This window comes from Ambystoma mexicanum, chromosome 3p (genome assembly GCF_040938575.1).
Source record: "Ambystoma mexicanum isolate Mex_15411 chromosome 3p, UKY_AmexF1_1, whole genome shotgun sequence".
Lineage (NCBI taxonomy): Eukaryota > Metazoa > Chordata > Amphibia > Caudata > Ambystomatidae > Ambystoma > Ambystoma mexicanum.
In genome coordinates, this window is record NC_090925.1 from 1,080,901,968 (window position 1) to 1,080,925,960 (window position 23,993).

The following is a 23,993-nucleotide window of genomic DNA, read 5'->3' on the forward strand; positions in this document are numbered from 1 at the left end:
GTCTTGTTTCATAGGGAACAGGTGCAGCAAATCAACAAAGAAGGACACGTTATCCAAGGTCTCTGCAAATCTCTCGAGTGCATGTTCCAATTCTTGGGGTTTCTGACAATGGGAACACTAGTACGTCTGGGGTAGCTCCAGGGGTATCTATAGGGCTATTTTATTTATGTGGGGATGAATAAAGCAGCAAACCAGCATCTTCAGTCTCTTCGGAGGCACCCGGGCTTTGTTTTTTTTATGAACATGGTTTTTTTCGTGTTTTTCAGATTATAGATTAGTTTTTTTCAATGGCCGTTTCAGCATCTCCGCCTAATCCGTCAAAAGGGGTTTATTTTGGACGAGTATCTTCTTGAACATGTTGTGGTATTAATGATTGTAGAACAGCCGGCCTGGTCGGCGGTAGATTGGTAGTTCGAGATACGCCTATCGCCGTCATGCAGCCTTCCTTCAATGGTTCCGCCGAGGAACAGCCCTGGGGTATGTGCTTGGGAGTAGGCGTGTGTGTGTGTGTGTGTGTGTGTGTGCAGTCGTCGCCAGCCAGAGGCCTTTCTAGTGGGGGGTATCAAAACCCCCAGCATACCATCAAGACCACAGATGCCACTCACTGAAGCACCCCACAGACCATAACTGGATGACATCACTGAAGTAACCATGAAGAGGCGACATGGCTGAACAAACCTACACACCTAGATTTGTTAGACATGATGCACACACATTCCTGCACGAAGCTACACAGACTTATGGCCGCATTACTCTCAGGCAAGAAAGACATGCTTACGACTCACTTAGCTAGATGCACAAGAATACACATGAACTGCTTACTGACAAACACAACTAACAAAACCAGCCTTGAAAATAAAGATGAAAGCCACAAATGCATTGAAGTGAATGGACGTCACTTGAGAGGCCCTACACTTATCCTGAGAAACGCAAAACAGGATGGCAGTGCAGCCATTTACGTTTTAATCCTGATTGAATGAACGCGTGACTCGAGTGAAAGGCTGAGAGCGTGTCTTTGACACATTTAGTTACTGCAAGCGATTTCCACACATTGTGCTTGCTGTATCATAGCCACGTGTTTTGACTTATTCTGCAGAGAGAAAAAGCACTCTCACTGGGAATATTAGAACACGCTTCTGAACTACACGGCCCAGAGCTGCATTTACTGAAAGGTCAGGCTCTACAACAACTAGCCGGTCTTTGCCGGTCCTCTTCAGACTCGGCGGTGAGGTGGAAGACTCTTTTCCTATTACTGGAATTAAGGTAATTTGAAACATGGGGTTTCCTAAGAACGAACCCCTCTCGCTGGCAGTGCTTCGTCTGAATAGACTGGCCCTCATTAAAAGACTCAAAAACACCATTCTAGATAGTCCCACCGGTTCTCTAGAGAGCGCTAGACCCCATGGAGGTCCTTGGGCGGTATCTTTGTTGTTGGTAGACATTTTTTGTGTTACTTAAACATGGATTATAGACACTAGTGTAGTGGCCCCTCTATTTCCCCCTCTTCACTGACTGGTTACACTTTTTTTTAGTGTAGACCGTGTGGAGGGGCAGGAGGTGGGGGGCCCACTAATCGCCAAATTTAGCTAGGACTGTTCTCTGCAGCCATCTCTTGCACTGACCGAAATCCTACATCTAAAAATGTCTCCTTCCCCACATTCTTGTGTCAACTTAATCCTCATCTATCTCCCCCCGACCCTCTGTAAAAATGACCGATTTTAACAGAGATATTACCACCCTTCTTAACGACATAATCAGCGCCAATTCGAACACCCTTAATCGCTGGAGAGGTGACGCCAGGGGATGAGGAGGCGGGGGAACTGGAATTAGCTCTAGCACTCAGTGACCACAAAGTGATTAACTCTGATTCCACCATGAATAATAATCACACGCTGGACTGGGTCGTTACTAGGAACCTTAAAACTAACTGTTGTCACGTCCCCGTGCATCTGGGCAGACCACTCTACTATCAGCTTCTCGTTAGAGCTCCTGACTCCGCTGACCAGAACCACAAACGCTGTGAAATCTGTTACTAGGTGGAGTTTCAAAAAGGTGTGCCTATATGACTATCAGCATTGCCTGGAGTCCATCATGTCCAATACATCTCCAGCGGACCACGTGGATCAACTGTTATCCGTTTTTACTAACACTCAATAAAATGTTGGATAACATTGCCCCTGTAAAAACTAAACTAGTTGGAGAAAATCTGAGGCACCAAAAATGGTTTACACCCGAACTAGAGTCCTTGAAAAAGAAGAAAAGGGTGTTGGAACAACGCTGGAAAAAGCACCCGTCCGATGCCACCCGACTGGAGTGGAAACATCGGGATTAAACTTATAAGTTAGCTATTGTTGAGACCAAGAAAAACATTTTCAACTCTCAGGTCAACCTAGCCTCCAACTCTATGCAAAAGCTTTTTGAGATACTCAAATCCCTGGAAAAACCCAAAGCCACAGCTGTCCCTTTCATAGCCACAGATCAAGATTGCTCTCGAACTGGCTCAGGTCTGACAGAAAACACTGAGAACAAAGGGACTTCTCTTTCTCGCCTACGTAGAGTGCATTCAATCTCCTGCCCTCCAAAATAATTTTGGAGAGCAAGGATCTGTTCGCACCCTTCCTCACCCAACTGGTAAATGCGTTTTTTAGAGACAAACATGTCCCATAGGACTTAAGAAAGTCACTGTTACACCGATTGTCAAGAAACCGAATTTGGACCCTTCTGATCCCTGCAATCTTAGGCCCATTACAAATAGCCAATTCGTATTGAAAATCCTTGATAAGGTGGCTCCTACTCAATTGCAATTTTACACAAAGGAAAATTACCTTCAATGATGCCAATCAGGTTTCCGTCCATCTTTTAGCAGAGAAACCGCCCTTGTGGATCTTCAATCACACCTGTCTATTGTGAAGAAGGGGAAGGCCAAGATGTTGGTTCTTTTAGACCTGTCCGGAGCCTTCGATTTCGCCGACCACAAACGCTTGCTCCAGTACCCAAGACATCAGGGCGTCTGTTCCCCAGAAGCAGTAAATTGGATTCAGTCTTTTTTGTCCAACCACGAATCTAAGATCCACTGGGGCTCAGCCGTTTCCTCCAATTCCCCCATTGAGTATGGTGTCCCACAGTGAGCCTCCATTTCGCCCCTTCTCTTCAATTTGTACATTCAATCTTTTTGTACACTACTTGAAGAGTTGGGAGCATTTTTTACCAACTATTCCGATGATACACAGCAGGTAATCGAGCTGTCTGGGGACTATGCCGTGGACTCTGGAATTCTGAATAACATCTATAACACCATTGAGAGGTGGATGCCCACAAACTGGCTATGTCTCAATGGCAACCAAACAGAGCTTCTGGTCTTTGGCTCCCCTCAGACACGCTCCAAATTCGATCCATTTTATGACCACTTTGTGATACAAGACAACATCAAGAACCACTCGAAGGTTAAAACCCTTGGGGTATATCTGGAGGCCTCTTTGAACGCTGATGCCCAGGTGCAACATCTTCATCTGACATGCAATTACCATCTTAAGCTGCTCATTACCATCCGGTCTTTCTGCAATAAAAGGAACTCTGTGATAATAGTACGAGCAACTATACTATCTAGGTTAGACTATTGTAATGTACTCCTTGGCAGAGCATCCAAAGCCAACATCCAGGCTTGTCAGGTTATCCAAAATGACGCGGTCAGCGTTGCACTGAAGATCCCCAGGAAATCACAAGATTTCAGAAGAGATCTACACTGGCTTCCAGTGCAGAAACGCATCCAGTTTAAAACGGGAACTCTGGTTTACCGCTCCCTCTTTGGCAAAGCTCCTGAATATCTCAAAGCTTTGATTCTAACCCCCCCACACCCCCTCCCCCCATCAACCTACGTGGACATTGCAGTTTTGCCTTTACACAGCTTCAAGGAGTGAGATTTATAAGATCTAGGGGTCTTGGTAGGTCCTTCCAAGTCATTATAGCTTTGTTCTGTAATACTTTACTGGCTACCATCAGATCTTTGTCCAATCTACGGTCATTCAAAAAGGAACTGAAAACTTATCTGTTCAGATAATCCTAGTCCTCCTGTGCCCTAAACAACGAAGTCCTAACGATAAGTTAATGACCTCCCATGCATCTGTCCTGTCTTGTTAGTTGTCCTAGTGGGTTTACGTGGTGCCCTGATGCCTGCGGGCTGTCAGCGCGGTATAAATACAAATAAATAAAATAAAACTGCACAGCTTTGCCAAGGCCACCAGGAGAGAGAAAGTTTCGAGTCAACAGAAAAGATAGGACACCTGCAAGGGCAAAAAGTTAATAATTCTCATTAATGCAAGCAGAGAAGCTCAAGTTTACAGCCACTACACATGGTATCGGGGATTAATATCACCTCATATATGGTCGCCGTAAATAATATCGCCAGGAAAATGTCGTGGTGATATTATTTGGGTGACCATATATATGGTGACAGGGGCAAAAAAAATTGGGGGTCCCCCGCATGTTCCATGCAATAATGTTGCCACAAAAAACTACCTTTTTCGGCGATATTTTTGCATGGTGATATTTTTGTGGCAACATTATTACATGGAACCCTACACACGTGATCTGAACCTGGGAAACAAAGGCCATTTATTTGAGCCAGACAGACTGTTCCCACCAAACTGACAGAAGATACAAAAGTAACATGACGTTGGAAGCTAGAAGGTCCTTGCCCACGGCCAGAGTAGTCAGAGAGTGGTATCCTTATTGGGAAAAGGTGGCACTATGGGGTCCTCCTCCCTACCCCCCATTGTGCTCATGTACTGGTTGCTTTCCCGTGCTGAAAAGGCCTGTAATAGCCAATCCTTACTCACCTCTAACACTACTCACACTTTGTTGCAGTGGCCACTCACAACCGACTAGCATCACATGATCTCACTTACAACATTTTGTAGATGGTCCCAGGCGGAGCTATCCGATATGGTTGGACCAATTAGATCACCTTTTCCATATACAAGGTATATCTATTCACACTGCTCACCCAATCCCGTCTCACCAGAAGGTTTAGAATGCATCTTTTGGTTTGGGATGTCACTGGGGCTTAAAACCCCCATGACAGACCTGTTACTGAGAGGGAGAGAGAGAGCGAGCTTTGGAAGTCATGACATACCTGCTTCTCAATCCCTATTGCAATAAATTGAAATATTTGTCACATTTCTGGACTCTTGTGTCTTCTCTGGCCCAGTTCTGATTCCTTAACTTCACCTTCCTCATAGCAGTGCCCCGTGACTGCATTTCGAGGCTGTGCATACGCGCGGGAGCCAGAGAATTCCCCAGTTAGGTCTTCAAGCTTCAAATCGGAGACTCGGCTGACCTGGACTTTGGGATCTAACTTGAAGAGTCCCGCGGCTGACTCTGCCTTCATGGAGTTTGGCGCCCACCGCTTTGTTAGGCGCTCCTTGGGGGTTTTCGGCTTAAATAGCTTGCAAGATGAGAAGTGTGAGGGAGAAATCTCTGAAATGTGCTACTTCCAGTCTACCCTAGAGACCTCCAGCTCTTTTGCTGGACTTCAGGACTTTTCATTTTTATCCTGGAGAGAGCAAAACCTTTTTCGCCACTCTCTTATGTATTTTCTTTAATTTGAACACGGTTTTTGGTTTTGGAGTCTGACAAACTCCATAGGCATCATCTTTTTAAATTGTGACACATAGCACCTTCAGTGCAGTGGCACAGGGAAGTATTTCAGATTTCCCAAAGGTACCTTGTGTTGGTTAAACTACTGTTTCCAAGAACAGTAAAGTGAAATTGACTTTACTTACCTTTTTGAACTTTGTAGATCCAGCACAGAGTGCTTGAGGGGTTACTTAGTATGCCCTTTGTCTACTTTCTCATGCAACATTGTTATGTTACCCTTTCTACAATTAATGGCTGGTGGCAGTGGTTTACTTTTTCATAACATTGTGTGTTTTTACTGTGTGCTGCAGCTGCAGTACAGCACCCAAGGGTGCCCATTTTGTCAAAATGGCCCCAGTCTTTTTTCACCATTTCTTGTTGTAAAGGTCCTTCTTGAGATTTACTCTGCGTGCCAAACCAGGTTTGGTACCTTTGTTTGTTTTGTCTTTGGCAGGGTTCACTGCTGAAGCCCACCTCTGGCTGCAGTTTGTCTGGCAGGGAAGGAAGCAAGGGAGGTGTCCGAAACTCCCTCTGCTTAGTCTCTCTGGTTACAGGAATGCACCCAAAAGGTGATTGGCCGGCTGGCTGTCATTGGAGGACAGTCACCCTGCTGTGTGAGTAGCTGCAAATGAATGGGAGATACTTGCATAAAAGGCAGGGTCTTTTGCAAGGAAGGCAGAGTCGACCACTGGACGAAGGAATCCAAAGAAGAACTTGGAAGAGAAGGTTGCTGCAACTCCTGGACCGTTGGTTTGCCCGGTGAAGCCCTGCTCCAGTGCCGAAGCTCTGAATTCACCTTGATTAGTGAAGCCCTCCAAAGGACGACCTCTCTCCTTGGGTTGGTAGGACCAATCGACCCCAAGACGAACTCGACTGGAAATCCTCTAGAGAGAGGCTGGCTGTACTTTCATTGCTGCTGCACAAGCCGAGTGCCAGGGGACAGGAACACCAGAATCGAGTGCATCGTTTTTAAGCCGGACCCGAGCTCCAGGAAGATCCTCCGGACTCCCTCGAAGCAGGGCTGACCAAGCCTGAGCCACCTCAACAGAGTGCTGGACCCCAGAAGAAAGGAAAGTCAACAAGGTGTCCAAGAAACGCCGTGGTGCTATTCGCAAGAAGCAGAAACCTCAAAGTGCTGCTGATCTGAACTTTGCCCTTTTCTGCCACCGACCTTAGTATCGTAGTGCAGGAGTCCCCAGACGTCCTCCCGACTGAGGCCCAGGAACAACAGGATCTGCAGGAACTACAACAGGAACAGAAGCCAGCTGGAACCAATTTTTTCAGACCAAAGGTACTGTGAACTAAGGGGGTACTTAGCTTGTGTTGTGTAGCTTGCTTGCTCTCATTTGAGACTTGCATGTGCTGCCTTTTGCAGAGTTGCTTTCAGCTTTGCTCTTCACAAGCCTCCCAGCTTGTGGCCCCAACAGTGATTTCTTTTTCTACAAAACTCTAACATTGTGCAAGATGTTTTAATAACCTCAGCTCCCCTAGACTTTGCTCAATTGACATTGGTTGTCCTGGCTCCCTGAAGACTTTTCTAACCTCTGACTGTGTTTTTGATCTGTCCCTCCGAAAAAGTAGCTGGGAAAGGGTTAATTACATTGCGTTGGAGGGGTTCAAAAGTGCTTACCTGTTAGAGAAACGTGTTAACCATAGTTTCCTTCCCTAACAGTTTCCTTTTTGACATCAAACTCAGTATTGCTTTAAATATACCAGTGATATATCAATGTTCACAGTGTCCTAACTATTGAAGTCGCCTCAGGGTGTAGGAAGTGTCTGTCTGCTATCTCCAAAGGGTATCTACTGATTTATAGAAACTGCATGTGTGTATTTTGAAGTATATTTAAATGTTACATATTTGCTCCCTTCTAAAGAAGGCTTATTCAACATGTTTAAATTAATGACAATGCATTACTTACTGTAAAAGCATTTCTGATGGTTGTATCTGCTTAGATTCACATGCTGTGCATAGGTACGACATCCAGTGGTCACTGCGGAGTATTGCATTTTGTTTTTCGTAGTCGAAAAGGGACGTCGACAAGGCATGTCTGAAATACTATCCCTATCGTGACGTGTGTTGTACCCACAATCCCTCACGCGTCGAGGTCCCTCTGTTTATATTTTTCTGCCCTGAGGGAGCCTTCTAGACGTGAGTGTGTACAGAAAAGAGAGATATAAAAGGAAGTCTATCTTCCTTCCATCCGAGCGGGGAGGAAGGGTGGGCGCATGTGAATCTAAGCAGATACAACCATCAGAAATGCTTTTACGGTAAGTAATGCATTGTCTTCTGATGTTTGTTAATCTGCTTAGAATCACATGCTGTGCATAGACTAGCGAGCAGTACCCGGAGTTGGCGGTGGGTTATGAGAAGGAACAGTAGAGAAAAGATGTCTTAATACTGCCTGTCCCACCTGGGAGTCAGATCTCGAGTGTGCATCTAGACAGTAGTGTTTTGTAAAGGTGTGCACAGAACTCCAGGTAGCCGCTTTGCAGATGGACTCAAGGGGAACGTTTACAATGAATGCTATGGACGCCACCGTGCCTCGAGTAGTGTGCTCTTGGCTTAAAGGGCAGTTCTCTCTTAGCAAGAGTATAGCAGAGAGTGATGCATTGAACAATCCATCTAGAAATAGTGGACTTTGAAACTGCATCCCCTTCTCTTCCTGCTGCCACCGAGACGAAGAACTGATTAGTCTTCCTCAGTGGTCTGGTTCTTTCCATGTAGAACATGACCGCTCTGCACACATCTAGTGTGTGCAGAGTTTTTTCTCCCAAGTTGGAAGGATTTTGAAAGAACGTTGGCAGTTCTATAGACTGGTTTACGTGGAATTTCGAGATGAATTTCGGAGCAAACCTTGGGTGCGTGCGTAGAACCACCTTATCTGTGAACTGTAACAAAGGGGTCTAGAACAGAAAGAGCCTGTAGTTCACTTACTCTCCTGATGGAGGTGATAGCTATTAAAAAAGCAGTCTTAAGAGTGAGGTCTTTAAGAGATGCTTTGTGCATGAGTTCAAAAGGTGAGCCCATGAGTCTGGTAAGTACCACGTTAAGGTCCCATCCGGGAGCTAGGTCAGCTATCGGGGGGTGTATTCTCTTTACTCCCTCCATGAAGGCCTTTATAACAGGGATCTTCCACCACAACACTAGACCTGAATCCAATAAGTGGGTCAGGTATAGAACAATATGTGTGGGAGAGCAGTCAATCGGGTTGATGCTTTTTCCTCTGCACCAGATGACAAATCTCTTCCACTTGCTAGAATAGCAGTGGCGAGTGTTAGGTTTTCTGGCTTCCCTGAGGATGTCCATGCATCTCTGCGGGAGCTGTAGATGTCCGAATTCTATGATCTCAGGAGCCAAGCTGCTAAGTTCATGTTCTGCATGGATGCAGAGTCCTGCCCTTGTCTTGTGACAGCATGTTGTACGGGCAGGGGAGTTTCACTGGGGGAGATAGAGACATCTCCATCAAGTGAGCGAACCATGGCTGTCGGGCCCACATTGGGGCCACCAGTATCATGGTCACTTGTTCCTGGTGCATCTTGTGCACCACCTTGTTGAGAAGGGGAGTCGGGCGAAAAGCGTAAACAAATTTCCCTGACCATTGCATCGACAGACCGTTCCCCTTGGATTGGTTCTGGGGGTACCTGGAGGCGTAACTTAGGCATTGTGAGTTCTCCAGGGTTGCGAATAGGTCTATTTCTGGGAATCCCCATTGTGTGAAGACGTCGAAGACTATGTCTTCGTGCAGTCGCCATTCGTACTCTTCGGGCAGGGGGAAATCTCTGCTGAGTTTGTCTGCCAGCAGATTGAGTTCCCCTGGTACATGTTGTGACAGTAGGAACATGTTTTGTTTGAGAGCCCACTTCCATATATTTTGTGCCAGTTTGGACAGTCCTGGAGTGTGGGTGCCCCCCTGCTTGTTGATGTAGTACATGGCTGTGGTGCTGTCTGTAAGGACCAACACAGTCTTGACTTGTAGGTGTTCCTGGAAGGCTTTTAGCGCCTTGAACACAGCTAGTAGCTCCAGTAGATTTATGTGTTTGGATGCTACGTTCGGAGTCCACACTCCGTGAGCAGTCTGATGGGATAGGTGAGCCCCCCATCCTGTGAGGGATGCGTCTGTGGTCAGAGTGGCTTCCGCCGCGGGGGTGGCAAAGGGTTTCCCTCTTTCCAGGTTTTCCTTTGTCCACCACCGTAGCGAGAGAACCAAGGCCTGCGAGACCACCACTAGATCGTCCCGTAGTCCGCTGGCCTGATACCACTGGCTGTTGAGCCACTCTTGCATAGGGCGCATGCGCAGGCGCGCGTTAGGTACCAAATAAATACACAACGCCATCATGCCTAGCAAGCGCATTGCTTTGCGTACCGTCACCTCTCGACCGGTCACATATTGAGGGATCTGAAACAGCATGTTTTGGACCCTCTCGTTGGAGGGGAAGACGAGGCCGTCCGTTGTTTGAATTAGAGCCCCTAGGAATTGTTTGATTTGGCTGTGGTCTAGGCTGGACTTCTTTTCGTTGATGGAGAAGCCCAACTGGAACAAAAGGTCTACAGTCTTTTGGGTATTGGAGAAGCATGTTTCGTAAGCATCCCCTTTTATGAGCCAGTCGTCGAGGTAAGGGTAAACTGGGATGGACAACCTGCGCAGGTGGGCCGCTGCCACTGCCAGTACCTTCGTGAATACCCTTGGTACTGATGCTATGCCAAAGGGTAGCACTCTGAACTGGTAGTGTTTGCCCTCTATCATGAACCTGAGTTAACTTCTGTGCGCTGGCAACATTAAAATATGAAAGTATGCATCTTTCATGTCCAATGTTGTCATGTAATCTCCCTGTGATAGCAGTGGGATCACTTCCTGTAAGGTCACCATACGAAACTTCTGGGGTTTGATAAACTTGTTCGCTGGGCGCAGATCTAATACAGGGCGCATGGTTAGATCCTTTTTGGGTACAAGGAAGTACACTGAATAAATACCTTCTGTTACCTGAGATAGAGGCACGACCTCTATGGCTCCTTTTTCCAGCAGTAGTTGTACTTCTTGGAGAAGGATGGCAAGGTGTTCCGGTGTCATGCGTCGTCTCCTCGGGGGTCTGTATGTTGGGGAACTGTTGAATTCGATGCAGTATCCGTGGGCTACGGTGGAAAGTACCCAGCAGTCTGACGTTATTCCCTCCCATGCTGGAAGAAAGGATGTTATCCGGCCCCCGACCGGTGTTGCATGGGAGGGGACGCGAATCTTCGCGTCACTTGGTGTTGTTAGGGGCTTGGGAGCCTCTGGGGGTGGACCCCCGACCTCTCCCTTTGCCCCGGCGCTGGCCTCTTTGGCTGTACTGCCCACTATTGGTCTGGTAATTGGTGGCAGGGTACTGTTGCTGCCGATTCTGCTGTTGGCGTTGGCCATGAAAAAAGCGTTTGTTGCCATAGCCGCGTCTGGTAGTGGGCTTAGAGATCTCGTCAAGAGTTTTGATAGTATCAAACTCTTTTTTTAGCCATCTCCAGAGCCTCATCCACCGCTTTCCCAAAGAGGTTTGAGTCTTCAACAGATTTATTTATTAAAGACGCCTGTGTCTCCGGTTTGAACCCTGAGTTGCGCAGCCATACATGGCGTTTTAGGAGTATTCCCTGAACCAGGGAACGTCCCGCTGTCTCTGCAGCATCCAGAGAGTTCTTTCCAATACTCTGGTTGACCTGGGTTCCTTCGCCAATAGTTGATAGCAGGCGTGTACGTAGTGGTTCCGGCGCTTCTTCTGCGTCTTTGCGCAGTTTGGCCCACTGCACGTCCACGTAGCTAGCTAGCAAAGAATTGCTGTTCGCAATTCTTGCCGAAAAGGCAGCCGAGGATGTGACTCTCTTTGCAAGGGCATATAACCTCTTGCCCTCTTTGTCAGGTGGTGCCTCGCTGGTGGACAGCGGCACCCCTGCCCTCTTCCATGTATTAGTTACTACAAGGGAATCCGGAATGGAATGGCCCCTGATGTACAGCGGGTCTGAGGGTGAAGGAGTGAAAAGTTTTTCAATTCTTGGATTAACTCCTCCGATTAGTGCAGGTGTGGATAGCGAAGGGATGATTCTTCTCTTCACTGAAGCGAGGAGGGGAATGGTCTGGCTGACTGGGGGTTTCTCCTTAATTACTCTTTCCACAAAGTCTATTTCAGGAGAGATCTCCCCAGTGCCCAGTTCGAAATGTGCTGCTGCTCTGCGCAACAGGGGATTGAATGTGGGCTGATCGTCAATGGGAGACGTGTTTCTAACAGGTGAATTGTCAAGAGGATTTAGGTTCAGGACATCAGTGTCCGAATATACTGATGGGGATTGCCAGGGATGAGAAGGTCCTTCTTCTGGATTTTCTCCGAAGCCTTCTCCTACCATGTCTGGGCTGTCTTCCAGACCTTCCTCCTGGTTCTGTCCCTCTTCATCGTCCACAAATTCATCCTCCTCCTCCAAGTATTGTTCCTCACCAGTGAGGTCATACACATTATGGAAGTCTGAGGCTGTGTCCTGCTGGGGATTGACTAGTCTCGGATATTTGGCCCTGGGGTCCTCCTGAGGCCCTTCTCTTGTTCTCTTGGGAGTGGGAGGGTTCTGGGTCTTCATAAACCTCTCCATTCTCTCCATGCAGAGATGGAGCGCCTTTCCATGGTTTCATGGGGTACCCCTGAGCGGTCTAGCGGGGGAAAATTAGTGTCATCTAGCTGAAAACGGCTCGACCTCTCCCATAACGTCGAGGAAAGTGTCCCGTCGCCTTCCGAAAAGCCTTCTGGTATGCTGGGGGTCCCCCCGACTGAAGGGGGTAGCCCCTGTCTTTCTTTGGGCTTTTTCGGCGTGTCTTTCGACCTCTGCGTAGCGCTCGACGTGTCTTTCGGCGTACGCTTCTGGGCGTCGGCTACAACGATCCTCGCCAAGTTCTCTGCGACTCGTTTGTCAGCGGAGGGCTGTGGTTTCGACGTTACGGGTGTCGATCGTTCTACTGCGGCGTGCGCTCTCTGCCGGTGCGCGCCGGCCGATGGTTTGGGGGCGGCTCCCTTATTTGCCGAAAGCCCAGTCGCTGGTCGCGGCTGCGGGAGGGGCTTCGAACCTGAACGGTCCGCGGAGGCCGCCGGTGGAACCTTGGGCGCTGATGCTTTCTTCGTCTTTGACGAAGAAGAGCCATGGGTTGTGTGCTTATGTGTGGTATCATGTGCGTCAGTGTCGCCGGGGTGTTCATCCCCATAAGCAGGGCGTGAGCCGAGCCCGTCGGGGCCGGGGACAGACGACGAAGAGCGCGAGCGCTCTTTAGAGGGGTCTACGACTTCCGTAGCGGAGGTCGTGTCATCACGTTCCTCGTCACTGTCGGTGGTAGCAGCGGCGGGTGAAGAATCGGCCTTCGACATAGCGTAGGCCGCCCACCCCTTGACCCTACGGTCTTTTAGAGTCTTTGGCTTAAGAAGCCGACAAGCCGTGCAACCCTCCTCTTTGTGATCGAGGGGCAAGCAGCGGTTACCCCGTGAATGCTTGTCCTTCCAAGTAAACTTGCCCTTGCAAAGTGGGCAAAACCTAAAGGGTGTCCTCTCCATAGCCGAGGCAATAAATCGTGATAACGACCCCAAGGAAAAGGAAGGGGAAAAGGAAAGGCATTCTCAGAAAATAACCAGAGATGTCCCACGACCCCACTCTCCCTACTGTATTTGGCCTGCGAGGCTAGGCCACGTGTTCGGCAACGCCGAAGGATCTCCTCCGCTCGTCCCCTCCGTCGAAGATCTTGCTCGGCGGAGACAGCTTCACAACTGCGTCGATGGAGGGTTCGATATGTTATATATTAAATAGGAAATCGACCAAAGCTCTAGGAGATGGAATCTGCAATGTCTCTCGAGGAGCTCCGCGTAAAGGCGACCAGTAGCTGGGCGGAAAAAAACAATCTGAGGGACCTCGACGCGTGAGGGATTGTGGGTACAACGCACGTCACTATAGGAATAGTATTTCAGACACGCCTTGTCGACGTCCCTTTTCGACTACGAAAAACAAAATGCAATACTCCGCAGTGACCACTGGATGTCGGACCTATGCACAGCATGTGATTCTAAGCAGATTAAATAATTATGTTTCTGATGTTTGTTAATCAAGAAACCTTGAGTATAAGAGTTATTTGGATACTTGTCACTGAAACTATGTTGCAACCCTACAGCTCACATTGACCCCGTGGTTGCTCTGTAACACTACCAACTTGGGTAGTACCTGCTTATACCAAAGGTTGGGTTAACTATTACCAAAAGGACAATGCTGGTGAAGTCTCCCACAGGGTAATACATACAATCTCGCCTAACACTGGTGGCAGGCGGTGACGATCTATTGTAGAGTTGTTACATTGAGTATTTTGCTTTGCTTGTGTTCAACTAAACCCCCACAAGGCTAAGCTCCATCAGAACAGCAATAGTACCATGCCAAATATGGATAACTTCAGTCAGGAAGCCCTGATAATTTTAAAAGTAGATCAATTGAAAGAAATGTGTAAAGTCAGGAATCTTACTGTAAAAGGAAAGAAAAATGAGTTGATTACAAGGTTGAACCACCAAAGTTTGGGTAGTAGTCCTTCAACACCTATTAACCCAAGAAATGTGGAAATAGAAAATGAGGATGATAGTTCAGAGTCTAACTTTAATGTCTTACAACATTCAGAGGAGCTAGAGGTGTCCCAGAATAGGAGCCCCTCTTTGCCACAGACTGCTCAAGCAATATCCACTGGGACCCCACAAGGTCCAACACGGAGTCCAGAATATGTGCCTCTTGAAACAATAAGATCTGAATTGGAATTCAAAAGGTTGCAAGCTCAAGCTGAAGCTGAAGCCAAACATTAGGACATCAAACTCAGGGAATTGGAAATGCAACCTGCTCTTGAAATGAAAAGATTGTCTCTTGAAAATGTTTCCCTCCCAAAGTCCTCTAGGTCTTCCAGTCCCAAGAGGCCTCACCTGCCTAAAGAAGCAGTGAATATATATGATGTGAAACTTTATATTTTGGATTGGTTGGGTGCCTTTGAAAACAATCATGGGATTCAGGGTCTTGGAGCGAATCAGTCGATTCCTTGGCTTTTGTCTAGGCTTCCCCAGGCTGCAATTGATGCTGTAATGGAGGTGGGTTAACTTGAAAGACAATAGTATGAGAATCTGAAGCTGCCTTTGATAGCCAGATTTGGGAAAACTCCTTCCCAGTACCCTCAGAAAGACTAATGGTACCCCTTGGGCTAACTGGGAGTGTGAATGTTTGAAAAACTTAGATGGTTGGGTTGAGGGTTACAGAGTGAACACCTTTGAAGGAGTGAGAAATCTGTTTGTTAGAATCTATTCTTGATGCATGCCCTCCTGAGCTGGGACGGCACTTAGCTGCCTCAAAAGAGATTGATCCCAAAAAGTTAGCAAAGGCTGCTGACCTGTGGGTTGCCAACAGGGCCACTCAAGGATTCTGGGGCCACTCACAAAAAGGATGTGGAAACTAGGTAAGTCTAGTGAAACCTCTGGTGTTAAACCAGAGGGAGGTCAGTAGAAGACCCCATTCCAAAGAACATTTGGTAAATGTTATTTGTGTGGGTCAACTGACCATGTGAAAGGGGATCCCAGATCTAAGGGTGGACCTTCAGGGGTCCACACTGCCCACTTAGCCTTCATCCCAGAGGGGAAAAGTTCATATGGCAAATGGTAACAACTATTGGCTGAAGACCCCGTTGGAGTCTCAGCCAGTGTTTTAGTGCCCTGGGTCTGTGGGAACAGCAGAATGTGGGTGTGTACAATTCAATGCCAGATAACACAAAAGAATATGAGGACAGTACAGTAAATTGTCAGGAGGCCCCTGCCATTAGAGACACTGGGGCCAGCATTAGTGGTGGATGAAAGTTTTGTCAAGCCCGAGGATGTTGCTAAGGCACCCAAAGGTCCCACTAAACTTGCAGGAGGCCCAATCCAGATGTTTACAATACTGTCAGCTCTGATCCAGTGCAATAATATGACTAAGAATACCGGCCAGTGTATAAAATGAGGTGCCTGGGAGAGTTCTGTTGGGGAATGACAGACTCTTAGCACCCCCAGGCCTCCCACTAAAAGGAAGCAGTAGCAAACTAGATTGGCCAGAGAGGACCATTTAGATGACTCTGAGTGGACAGTTAGATACCTATAACTCCCAGTCCACAGGAAGGACACCCTTCTAATTCCAAGCCAAAGAAAGAGACTAAGGGGAAACCCAAGGCCTCAGGAAAGAAGAAAAGTATCACACCTGTTCAAAGGACACAGGCATCCCGGGAGGACAGCCCAGGATCACACCCTGTGATTCCGCCACCAGCTGAGGCTAAGTGGAAGGACCAGTGGTGAAATCAGCTACTGGTGAAACGGGTCTGAAACAAGCCCTTCCCTATGTTGGAGATCTAGATCCTAAAGACCATCCTGAGCTGCAGACTTTGCTTTGCTGACCCCTCAGGGGAAGACTCCAGCAGAGGTCAAAGTGTCCTACTCTTGAAGGACTTCGCCAACAGGCAGCTTGCCAGCTGGAAGGGCAAGAGCCAGGGCAGCACAGGTTGTACTGGGAGGATGGCCTCCTTTACAGTGAGCCTACTGAGTCTACCCCAGGAGACTACAGAAGACTAGTAGTGCCCCAGGTGGTGAGACCCCAGTTTCTACAGTTAGGCCATGAGATCCCTCTGGCTGGTAAGTTTTAAGAAGACAAAAGAGAGGATATCGTTGATTTTCTACTAGCCCAAGATGGTGTCTGATGTAGATACTTTCTGTAGAAACTGTCACACTGGTCAAACTTCTGGCAAGAGTGGAGCCAAGAACGTGGCACCCTTGGTGCCTCTCCCAGTGGTCGGAGATCCTTTTGAGAGGCTAGGGATTGACATTGTTGGTCCCCTTTACCCTCCCACATCTTCAGGCAACCAATTTATATTGGTTGTGGTAGACCATGCTACCAGGTATTCTGAAGCCATACCTGTGCAGACTGTTACTGCTAGTTTTCCTAAGGAGGTCATCTCAGAGAGGGGGACCAATGTTATGTCCCACTACATGCAGACTTTGTAGAAAAACGGGAGTGACCTACATGTTATCAACAGCCTACCATCCCCAAACCAGAGCATGATTGGTGCCTTAGAGGAAGCCCTTTCAAGAAAGTGGGACCTTCTACTGCCATGCCTTCTCTTTGCTTATAGAGAAGTCCCTCAGGAAGGGGTTGATTTCAGCCCCTTTGAGCTGCTTTATGGTAACTCGTTTAAACGTCCATTGGCGCTAATCATGGAAGGGTGGAGAGTGCTCCTTCCCTCAAAGCAGGGAGTCACTGACTATGTGCTAGGTCTCCAAAGGAGAATGGCACAAATGGCAGAAGCTTCAGATAACTTGAAAGCAGGATAGGCTCTGGTCAAACATTGCATGACCAGAAGGCCAACATGGTGAAGTTTACTCAAGACGAGCTTGTTCTAGTTATGGTACCTACAAGGCAGAGGGCCTTACAGGACAAATGGATGGACCCTTCAAGGTTGTGGGCAAACTTGGAGAGGGCAACTACTTACTTGGCTTGGGCAATCCCAAGGAGGCGCCTAAGGTTTTTCATGCTCTCTAAAGGCATATGTATCCAGACCAGAACTAGGAGCTTTGCTCTTAGCATCTGATCAAGAGGCGGAGGAGAGTAAACCTCTACCTGACCTTCTCAGGGGACAACCTTCACATAGAAAAATAGGAGTTAATCTCTCTTCTGATCTGACTCTGCAACAACAGGAGGAGTGCAATGTTCTGTTGAATCAGTTTGCCTCCCTGTTTTCACTAACACCAGGCTTTACCCCTTGGGGCCGGCATGATATACTCACTGGTGACTGTCTCCCTGTCAAAAGCAGGGGTTACAGAATGTCAGACCATGTAAGAACCCACATAAAGGAAGAGGTCAAGAAGATGCTTGATCCTGGGGTAATAGAGCCATCCACAACGCCATGGGCTAGTCCAGTTGTACTACTGCCAAAGGCAGGATCCAAGGAATTGAGATGTGTGGATTATAGAACTCTCAATACAGTCACCACGACTGATGCCCATCCTTCACCTAGGACATATGAGCTGGTGGACAAACTTGGTTCAGCCAAGTTCCTCAGTCCATTTGACCTAACATCAGGCTATTGGTAAATAGCTCTGACAGACCATGCCAAGGAGAAAACTGCATTTTCTACCCCAGGAGGACTCTACCAGTGTAAGGATATGCCTTATGGACAAAAAAAATGTACCCACTACATTGCAGATGATGGTGAATCAAGTTCTGAATGGGATGTTGGACTTCTGCATGCATAGTTGGATGACATTGCAGTGTTCAGCCCCACTTGGGAAGAGCATCTTGACCACCTTGGATATGTTTTGCAGGCTCTTGAACAGGCCCATCGGACCATAAAGGCTAACAAATGTCAAATTGGTCAGAGCAAAGTAGTATACCTTGGACAGGAGGTCGGAGGAGGTGAAATAAGGCCATTGCCTAGCAAGGTAAAAGCTGTACAAGACTGGGCAACCCCTACTAAAACCGAAGTGAGAGCCTTTCTAGGTCTCACTGTTTACTATAGGAACTTCAGTGAACAATGGGACCATAGCTTCTCCCTTGAATGTGATCTCCTCACACAAATTCCCCAAGAGGCTCAGATGGAATGATTTGTGCACTCCAGTCTTGAGAGCTCCTGAATACAACCAATCCGTTATTGTACAAACGGATGTTTCAAATACAGGAATAGGTGCAGTTTTTAGTCAGCTGGATGAGAAAGGCAGGGCACACCCCATCTGCTTACTCAGTAGGAAACTGAAGGACCGTGAGACAAGATGGGCAACAACTGAAAGAATGTTTTGCCATTGTGTGGTCTTTGAAGAAGTTTAGACCATACTTGTATGATCTACTTTTGTGATTCAAACAGACCACCAACCCTTGAGATGGTTAATGCAGATGAAGGGGGAGAATCCGAAATTGTTAAGATGGTCAATCAGCCGCCAGTGCTTTGATTTCACCATAGAACACAGGTCAGGGTGTCATCACCAAAATGCTGATGTCTCTCCAGAAAGTATGACTGACTGGATTAGGAGATTCATCCAGGAGTGGATTAAATCCTCCTGTTGCTTAGTTTGGGTGGCGGGGGTGGGATGAGGGGGCTCGGTACGAGTGTTAGGGAGAATTCTCAGAAATGTGCTAATTCCCTTCTACCTTAGAGACCCCTAGCTTTTTTGCTGAACTTCGGGACTTTTAATTTTTTATCCTGGTAAGAGAGACCTTTTCCCCACTCTCTCATGCATATTTATTTGATTTTGAACTCTGTTTCTCATTCGGGTTTGGAGTCCCACAAACTCCATTGGCATCTTTTTACATTGTGACACACACAGCACCCTCAGTGCAGTGAAATCCTTTGGATTTCTGTGCAGGTTTAAATACCTTCTCTTGGATAAACTATTGTTTCCAAGAGTAGTGAAGTGAAATTGACTTTAATTTTTTTCTTTGTAGACCCAGCACACACCATCTTCGATAGTGTGCTGGAGGGGTTACTTAATATCCCCTTTGACTACCTTCTCATGCAACCATTTTATGTTACCCTTTCTACATTTATTGACTGGTGGCAGTGGTTTACTCTTTCCTACCATTGTGCGTTATTACCGCCAGCTGCCCTCGCAGCTGCAGTATTGCACCCATGGGTGCACATGGCCCTGGTCGTCCTTTTTCGCCATTTCATGTTGGAAAGGTCCTTCTTGCGAATTACTCTACGTGCCAAGCCAGGTTTGGTCCCTTTGTTCATTTTGTCTTTGGCAGGATTCACTGGTGAAACCCGCCTCTGGTTCCAGCGTGTCTGGCAGGGCAGGAAGAGAGGGAGGTTCCCGAAACTCCTTGTGCTTAGTCTCCTTATTTACAGGAATGCACCCAAAAGGTGATTGGCCAGCTGGCTGTCCTGGAGGACAGCCAGCCTGCTGTGTGAGTGACAGCTAGGATGCAAATGAATGGGAACGACTTGTATAAAAGGCGAGATCTTTTGCAAGGAAGGAAGAGTCGACCACTGGACGAAGGAACCAAAGAAGAAACCGAAGAAGACATGCTGTAACCTCCTGGACCGTTGGTTTGCGCAGTGAAGCTCTGCTGCATTGCAGAATCTCTGAATTTCCAATCGACTAGAGAAACCCTCCAAGGACGACTTCTCCCTTTGGGTTTTGGGACCAATCAGCCCCAAGACAAACTCAACTGGAACCCCTCTCTCTGCTGGCTGTACTTCACTACTGCGACAGGAACAGAGTGCCAGGGGACAGAAATACAAGAATCGAGTGCATCCCCTTTAAGCCGGACCCGAGCTCCAGGAAAATCCTCCGGGCTCCCTCGAAACAGGGCTGACCAAACCTGAGCCACCTCAACAGAGTGCTGGACACCAGAACCAAGGAAAACCCACAAGGTGTCCAAGAACCACAGTGGTACTATTTACAAGTAGCTGAAACTGTGAAGTACTGCGGATCTGAATTGCGCCCATTGCTGCCGCCGACCTTCGAACCATAGTGCAGGAATCCCCAGATGTCCTCCCTCTTGTCCCCACGACTGAGGCCCAGGAAGAACAGGATCTGCAGGAACTACAACAGGAATAGAAGCCAGCTGGAACCATTTCTTCAGACTCAAGGTACTGTGACCTATGGGGTACTTACCTCTTGTGTGTAGCAACAAAACTCTACGACAAAACTCTTTAAATGTGTGCAAGACCTTTGTGATAATCTTCAGATCCCCTAGACTTGGTTCAAATGACATTGGCTGTCCTGGCTCCCTGAAGACTCTTCTTACCCTCTGACTTTGTGTCATGAATATTTTACTTGTATAGCTGGAAAAGGGTTAAACTACATTACATTGGGGGATTCTAAAGTGCTTACCTGTTTGAGAAACGTGTCAACCATTGTTTCCTTCCCTAATCATTTTTGCCATAACTTCAGCATTACCATTTAAGTGTGAAAAGTGATATATTAATGTCCACAGTGTCCTAACTATTGAAGTCAACTCAGGGTGTAGGAATATTACTTTATTGAACTGAAGGAGTGTATTTTGAAGTGTATTTTTATTGTTGCCAATTGCTCCCTTGTAAAGAAGGCTTATTTTAAAACTGACAAATTAATAATTATTTTATAAAGAAACCTTGAGTATAAGTGTTCTTTGAATACGTGTCACTGTGAAACTGTATGTTGCAACCCTACAACTCACATTGACCCCTCTTGATACACGCCTGGCTGCTCAGTCAACTTCTACCTTGTGTAGTACAGGCCTATACCAAAGGGTGGGTTACCTATTGACAAGAGGACAAGGCTGATGTAGTCTCCCACAGGGTTACTACATACAAACTTGCCTAACAACTATCATTAGTGTCAAACTCTAACAATTGTAACCATTAACAACAAACTAAGCAGTGGCCTTTGAAAAGTATCTACAAGCAAAACTGGTTTGATAATCTAAGTATTTTATGACAATCCTTGTGTAAATATAATCAATATGTATTTTATATACATTTATTGGTATAAGTGTTTCTTTGTTCTGCTTTACTAACTGTTCAGTGTACTTCACTACAGCTCACATCTTCTTATGATAAGGCTGACTGCTCGGTCACTCTACCAAGGTTCCATGAGGATTAGACTGATACTAAGAATTGGGGACCTGTATACTATTTGGATAGTTTTATGAAGTCTTACCTCAAGAAGACGGAAAACTCCTTTAACAATCGGTCTACTTCTTCCTAGAATTAAGCCTGCCTGATCTGCCAATATACCATTTTAAGAGGTATGGCTTTCTTTTTGGCTCAGAACGCTGCACAATATTAAAGGGAGTGGGGTCTTGTTGGGACCTACACTCACTCAATCGAACACCGCTCTGTAACCAAGAGACTTGGCACATGGGGCTGCAGGAGCAGGCCTCTGCCAAAAAGCTCCCACCACAGACTAATGAACTATTCGTCATGGTTATTGTCACTGTTATTGGAATAACCGTACTCTACCAACAAAATTCCTATATTAAAATCAAGGGATCACCTTAAACATTCAGTTTCACACCTTCAATTATCAGGGGTTAGAGGTATGTATGACTGTGTGGGCTGTTGGTCTCTTGGCATGCTAACTACTCACAACTACACCCTCTGACGATGAATAGGTGGTCTACAAAGGGATTTTCTGTCCGCCTCCGACACAACAACCTCTATGACAAGGGGACCAAACTTCAAAAGATTTTCCACAATAGGAGCCTGGTATGAAACGTTTGAAGATCACTCCTGTGACGTAATGAGTGAATACAGGTGCATCAGAATGTTGCTCAATAGGATGGGGAGCAACCTGCAAAGTGGATCACGTTTCTGGCCAGCAGTGTTCATGGGTTCCAAATATTTTTTCTTCCAAAGAATTTCAAGAAATGTCAGCATGTCCAAGTGAAGTCAAACAGGTGCAGTGTGTGGCAGATTTGTTTTTTGATTTTGGTTGGCAACAGCTCCACCCCTCCTTGAGGTGAAGATGTCCTGCATAATTTTCTAACCTAAAGTCCATCCCATTTCCTGGAAAGTGGCAAGCTTCCAAAGCATGCAAACCCACACACGAGAAGATAAATGAAAAGGACAATACCAAGTATTTGGGGTGCAGTCTTTTACCTCCTTTATCTCCTTTGGAGGTTCTTCTTTGAGATCCTCATCATCTGTCTCCATAGGCTTTGGCTCTTCAACAATTGGCTCAGTTTTCACAACAGGCTCCAATTTTGGCTTTTCTTCTACTTTTTCTGAAAAGATAGCTTTTTGTCAGTAACAGAGAAAAACAGATATTCTGTACTGTATATGCTTATAGAACATGTTTTGCTGTAATTATGTACCAGTTAACATAACGTACATAAGATAATCATCTACCAAGTCCACTCTTATTTTCTTCTCATTGAATTATGAACTTTGTCAGCTACATATCTATAACTGCTATCAGGAAAATGAAAAGCAAGTCGACAGATCCTTTTATACTTACCAGTAGTTGGCACATTCTTTAAACATGCATGCCAAAGTCACATTTTTCCAACTTCCCTCCATAGATTTCTATGGGACACCCATTCTTTTTGCTTGTTTTGAACCCTATTCGAACTTTATATGGGTATGTAAAGACTTCCGTTTTACGTCCTGTTAGGAGAGTTTTCCTAAAGTCCTACCGGTAGTAAGACTTTAGTAAACTATGCCAGTGGTTTGTAAATCCCCCAACTCTTAGGAACATTCTGCACTAACTCCGGACCCTGGTAGAGTGGCACAGCAGTCAGGCTGATCTCAAGAGAAAGATGTGAGCTGTAGGTCAAGTACACTGAACCTTAGTTAGACATGCAAATCAAAGAAGCACTTTCACATAATTGATATGAAATGCATTACTTACCGTAATAGCATTTCTGATGATTGTATCTGCTTAGATTGACATGCTGTGCATATAGTCCGACATCTAGTGGTAATCGCAGAGTATTGCATCTTGTCTTTCGAGGATCGAAAGGGGACGTCCACACGGCCGTTCTTTTAACTCTATCCGTAACGTGACGTGTAGTGTACCCAAGATCCCTCAAGCGTTGCAGTCCCTCTGGTTGTGTTTTTTCTGCCATGAGGGAGCCTTATGACTAACGTGAGTACAGACAGAGAGAATAGATAGACGTCTATGTTCCTTTTACTCCGAACGGGGAGGAAGGGTGGGCGCATGTGAATCTAAGCAGATACAATGATCACAAATGCTATTACGGTGAGTAATGCATGTCTTCTGATGCTTGTGAATCTGCTTAGAGTCACATGCTGTCCATAGAACAGCAATCCGTACCCAGACTTGGAGGTGGGGTGTGAGAAGGAACAGTAGTAAAGAGATGTCTTAGTACCACTTGTCCCACCTGAGAATCTGACCTAGAGCGAGTATCTAGCCAGTAGTGTTTTGTAAAGGTGTGAATAGAACTCCAAGTCGCTGCTTTGCAAATGGATTCAAGAGGGACATTTGCAATTAATGCTGTGGAAGCCCCTGTGCCCAGAGTAGTGTGTGCTCTAGGCTTGAAGGGCAGATCGCTCTTGGCAACAGTGTGATGCAGTTTACAGTCCACTTTGAGATGGCTGATTTAGAGACAGGATCCCCTCCTCGACCAGCCGCAAATGAAATGAAAAAGTGATTTGTCTTTCTTAGTGGTTTCGGTTTTTCCAGATAATATAGGACTGCCCTGAGCACATCAAGTGTGTGTAGGCTTCTTTCTGCCACATAAAGTGGGATTCTGGAAGCAGGTGGGTAGTTCAATTGATTGGTTCACATGGAACTTTAAAATGAATTTAGGTGCAAACCTGGGCCGAGTGCACAAAACCAACTTATCTTTGTGAATTGTAACAAATGGTTCTTGAACTGAAAAGGCCTGT

The 23,993-nt window shown here is 46.6% G+C and overlaps 1 protein-coding gene across 2 annotated transcripts in view; it reads right to left on the reverse strand.

The window, feature by feature from the left end:
- Positions 1-23,993, reverse strand: part of TCERG1 (transcription elongation regulator 1) — a 1,289,229-nt gene that overhangs the window by 699,186 nt on the left and 566,050 nt on the right. For both annotated transcript variants that reach the window (XM_069652440.1, XM_069652439.1), the window contains one exon: positions 22,242-22,366. In XM_069652440.1, coding sequence (XP_069508541.1) covers positions 22,242-22,366 — 125 coding nt within the window. The remainder of the gene's footprint in view (positions 1-22,241; positions 22,367-23,993) is intronic.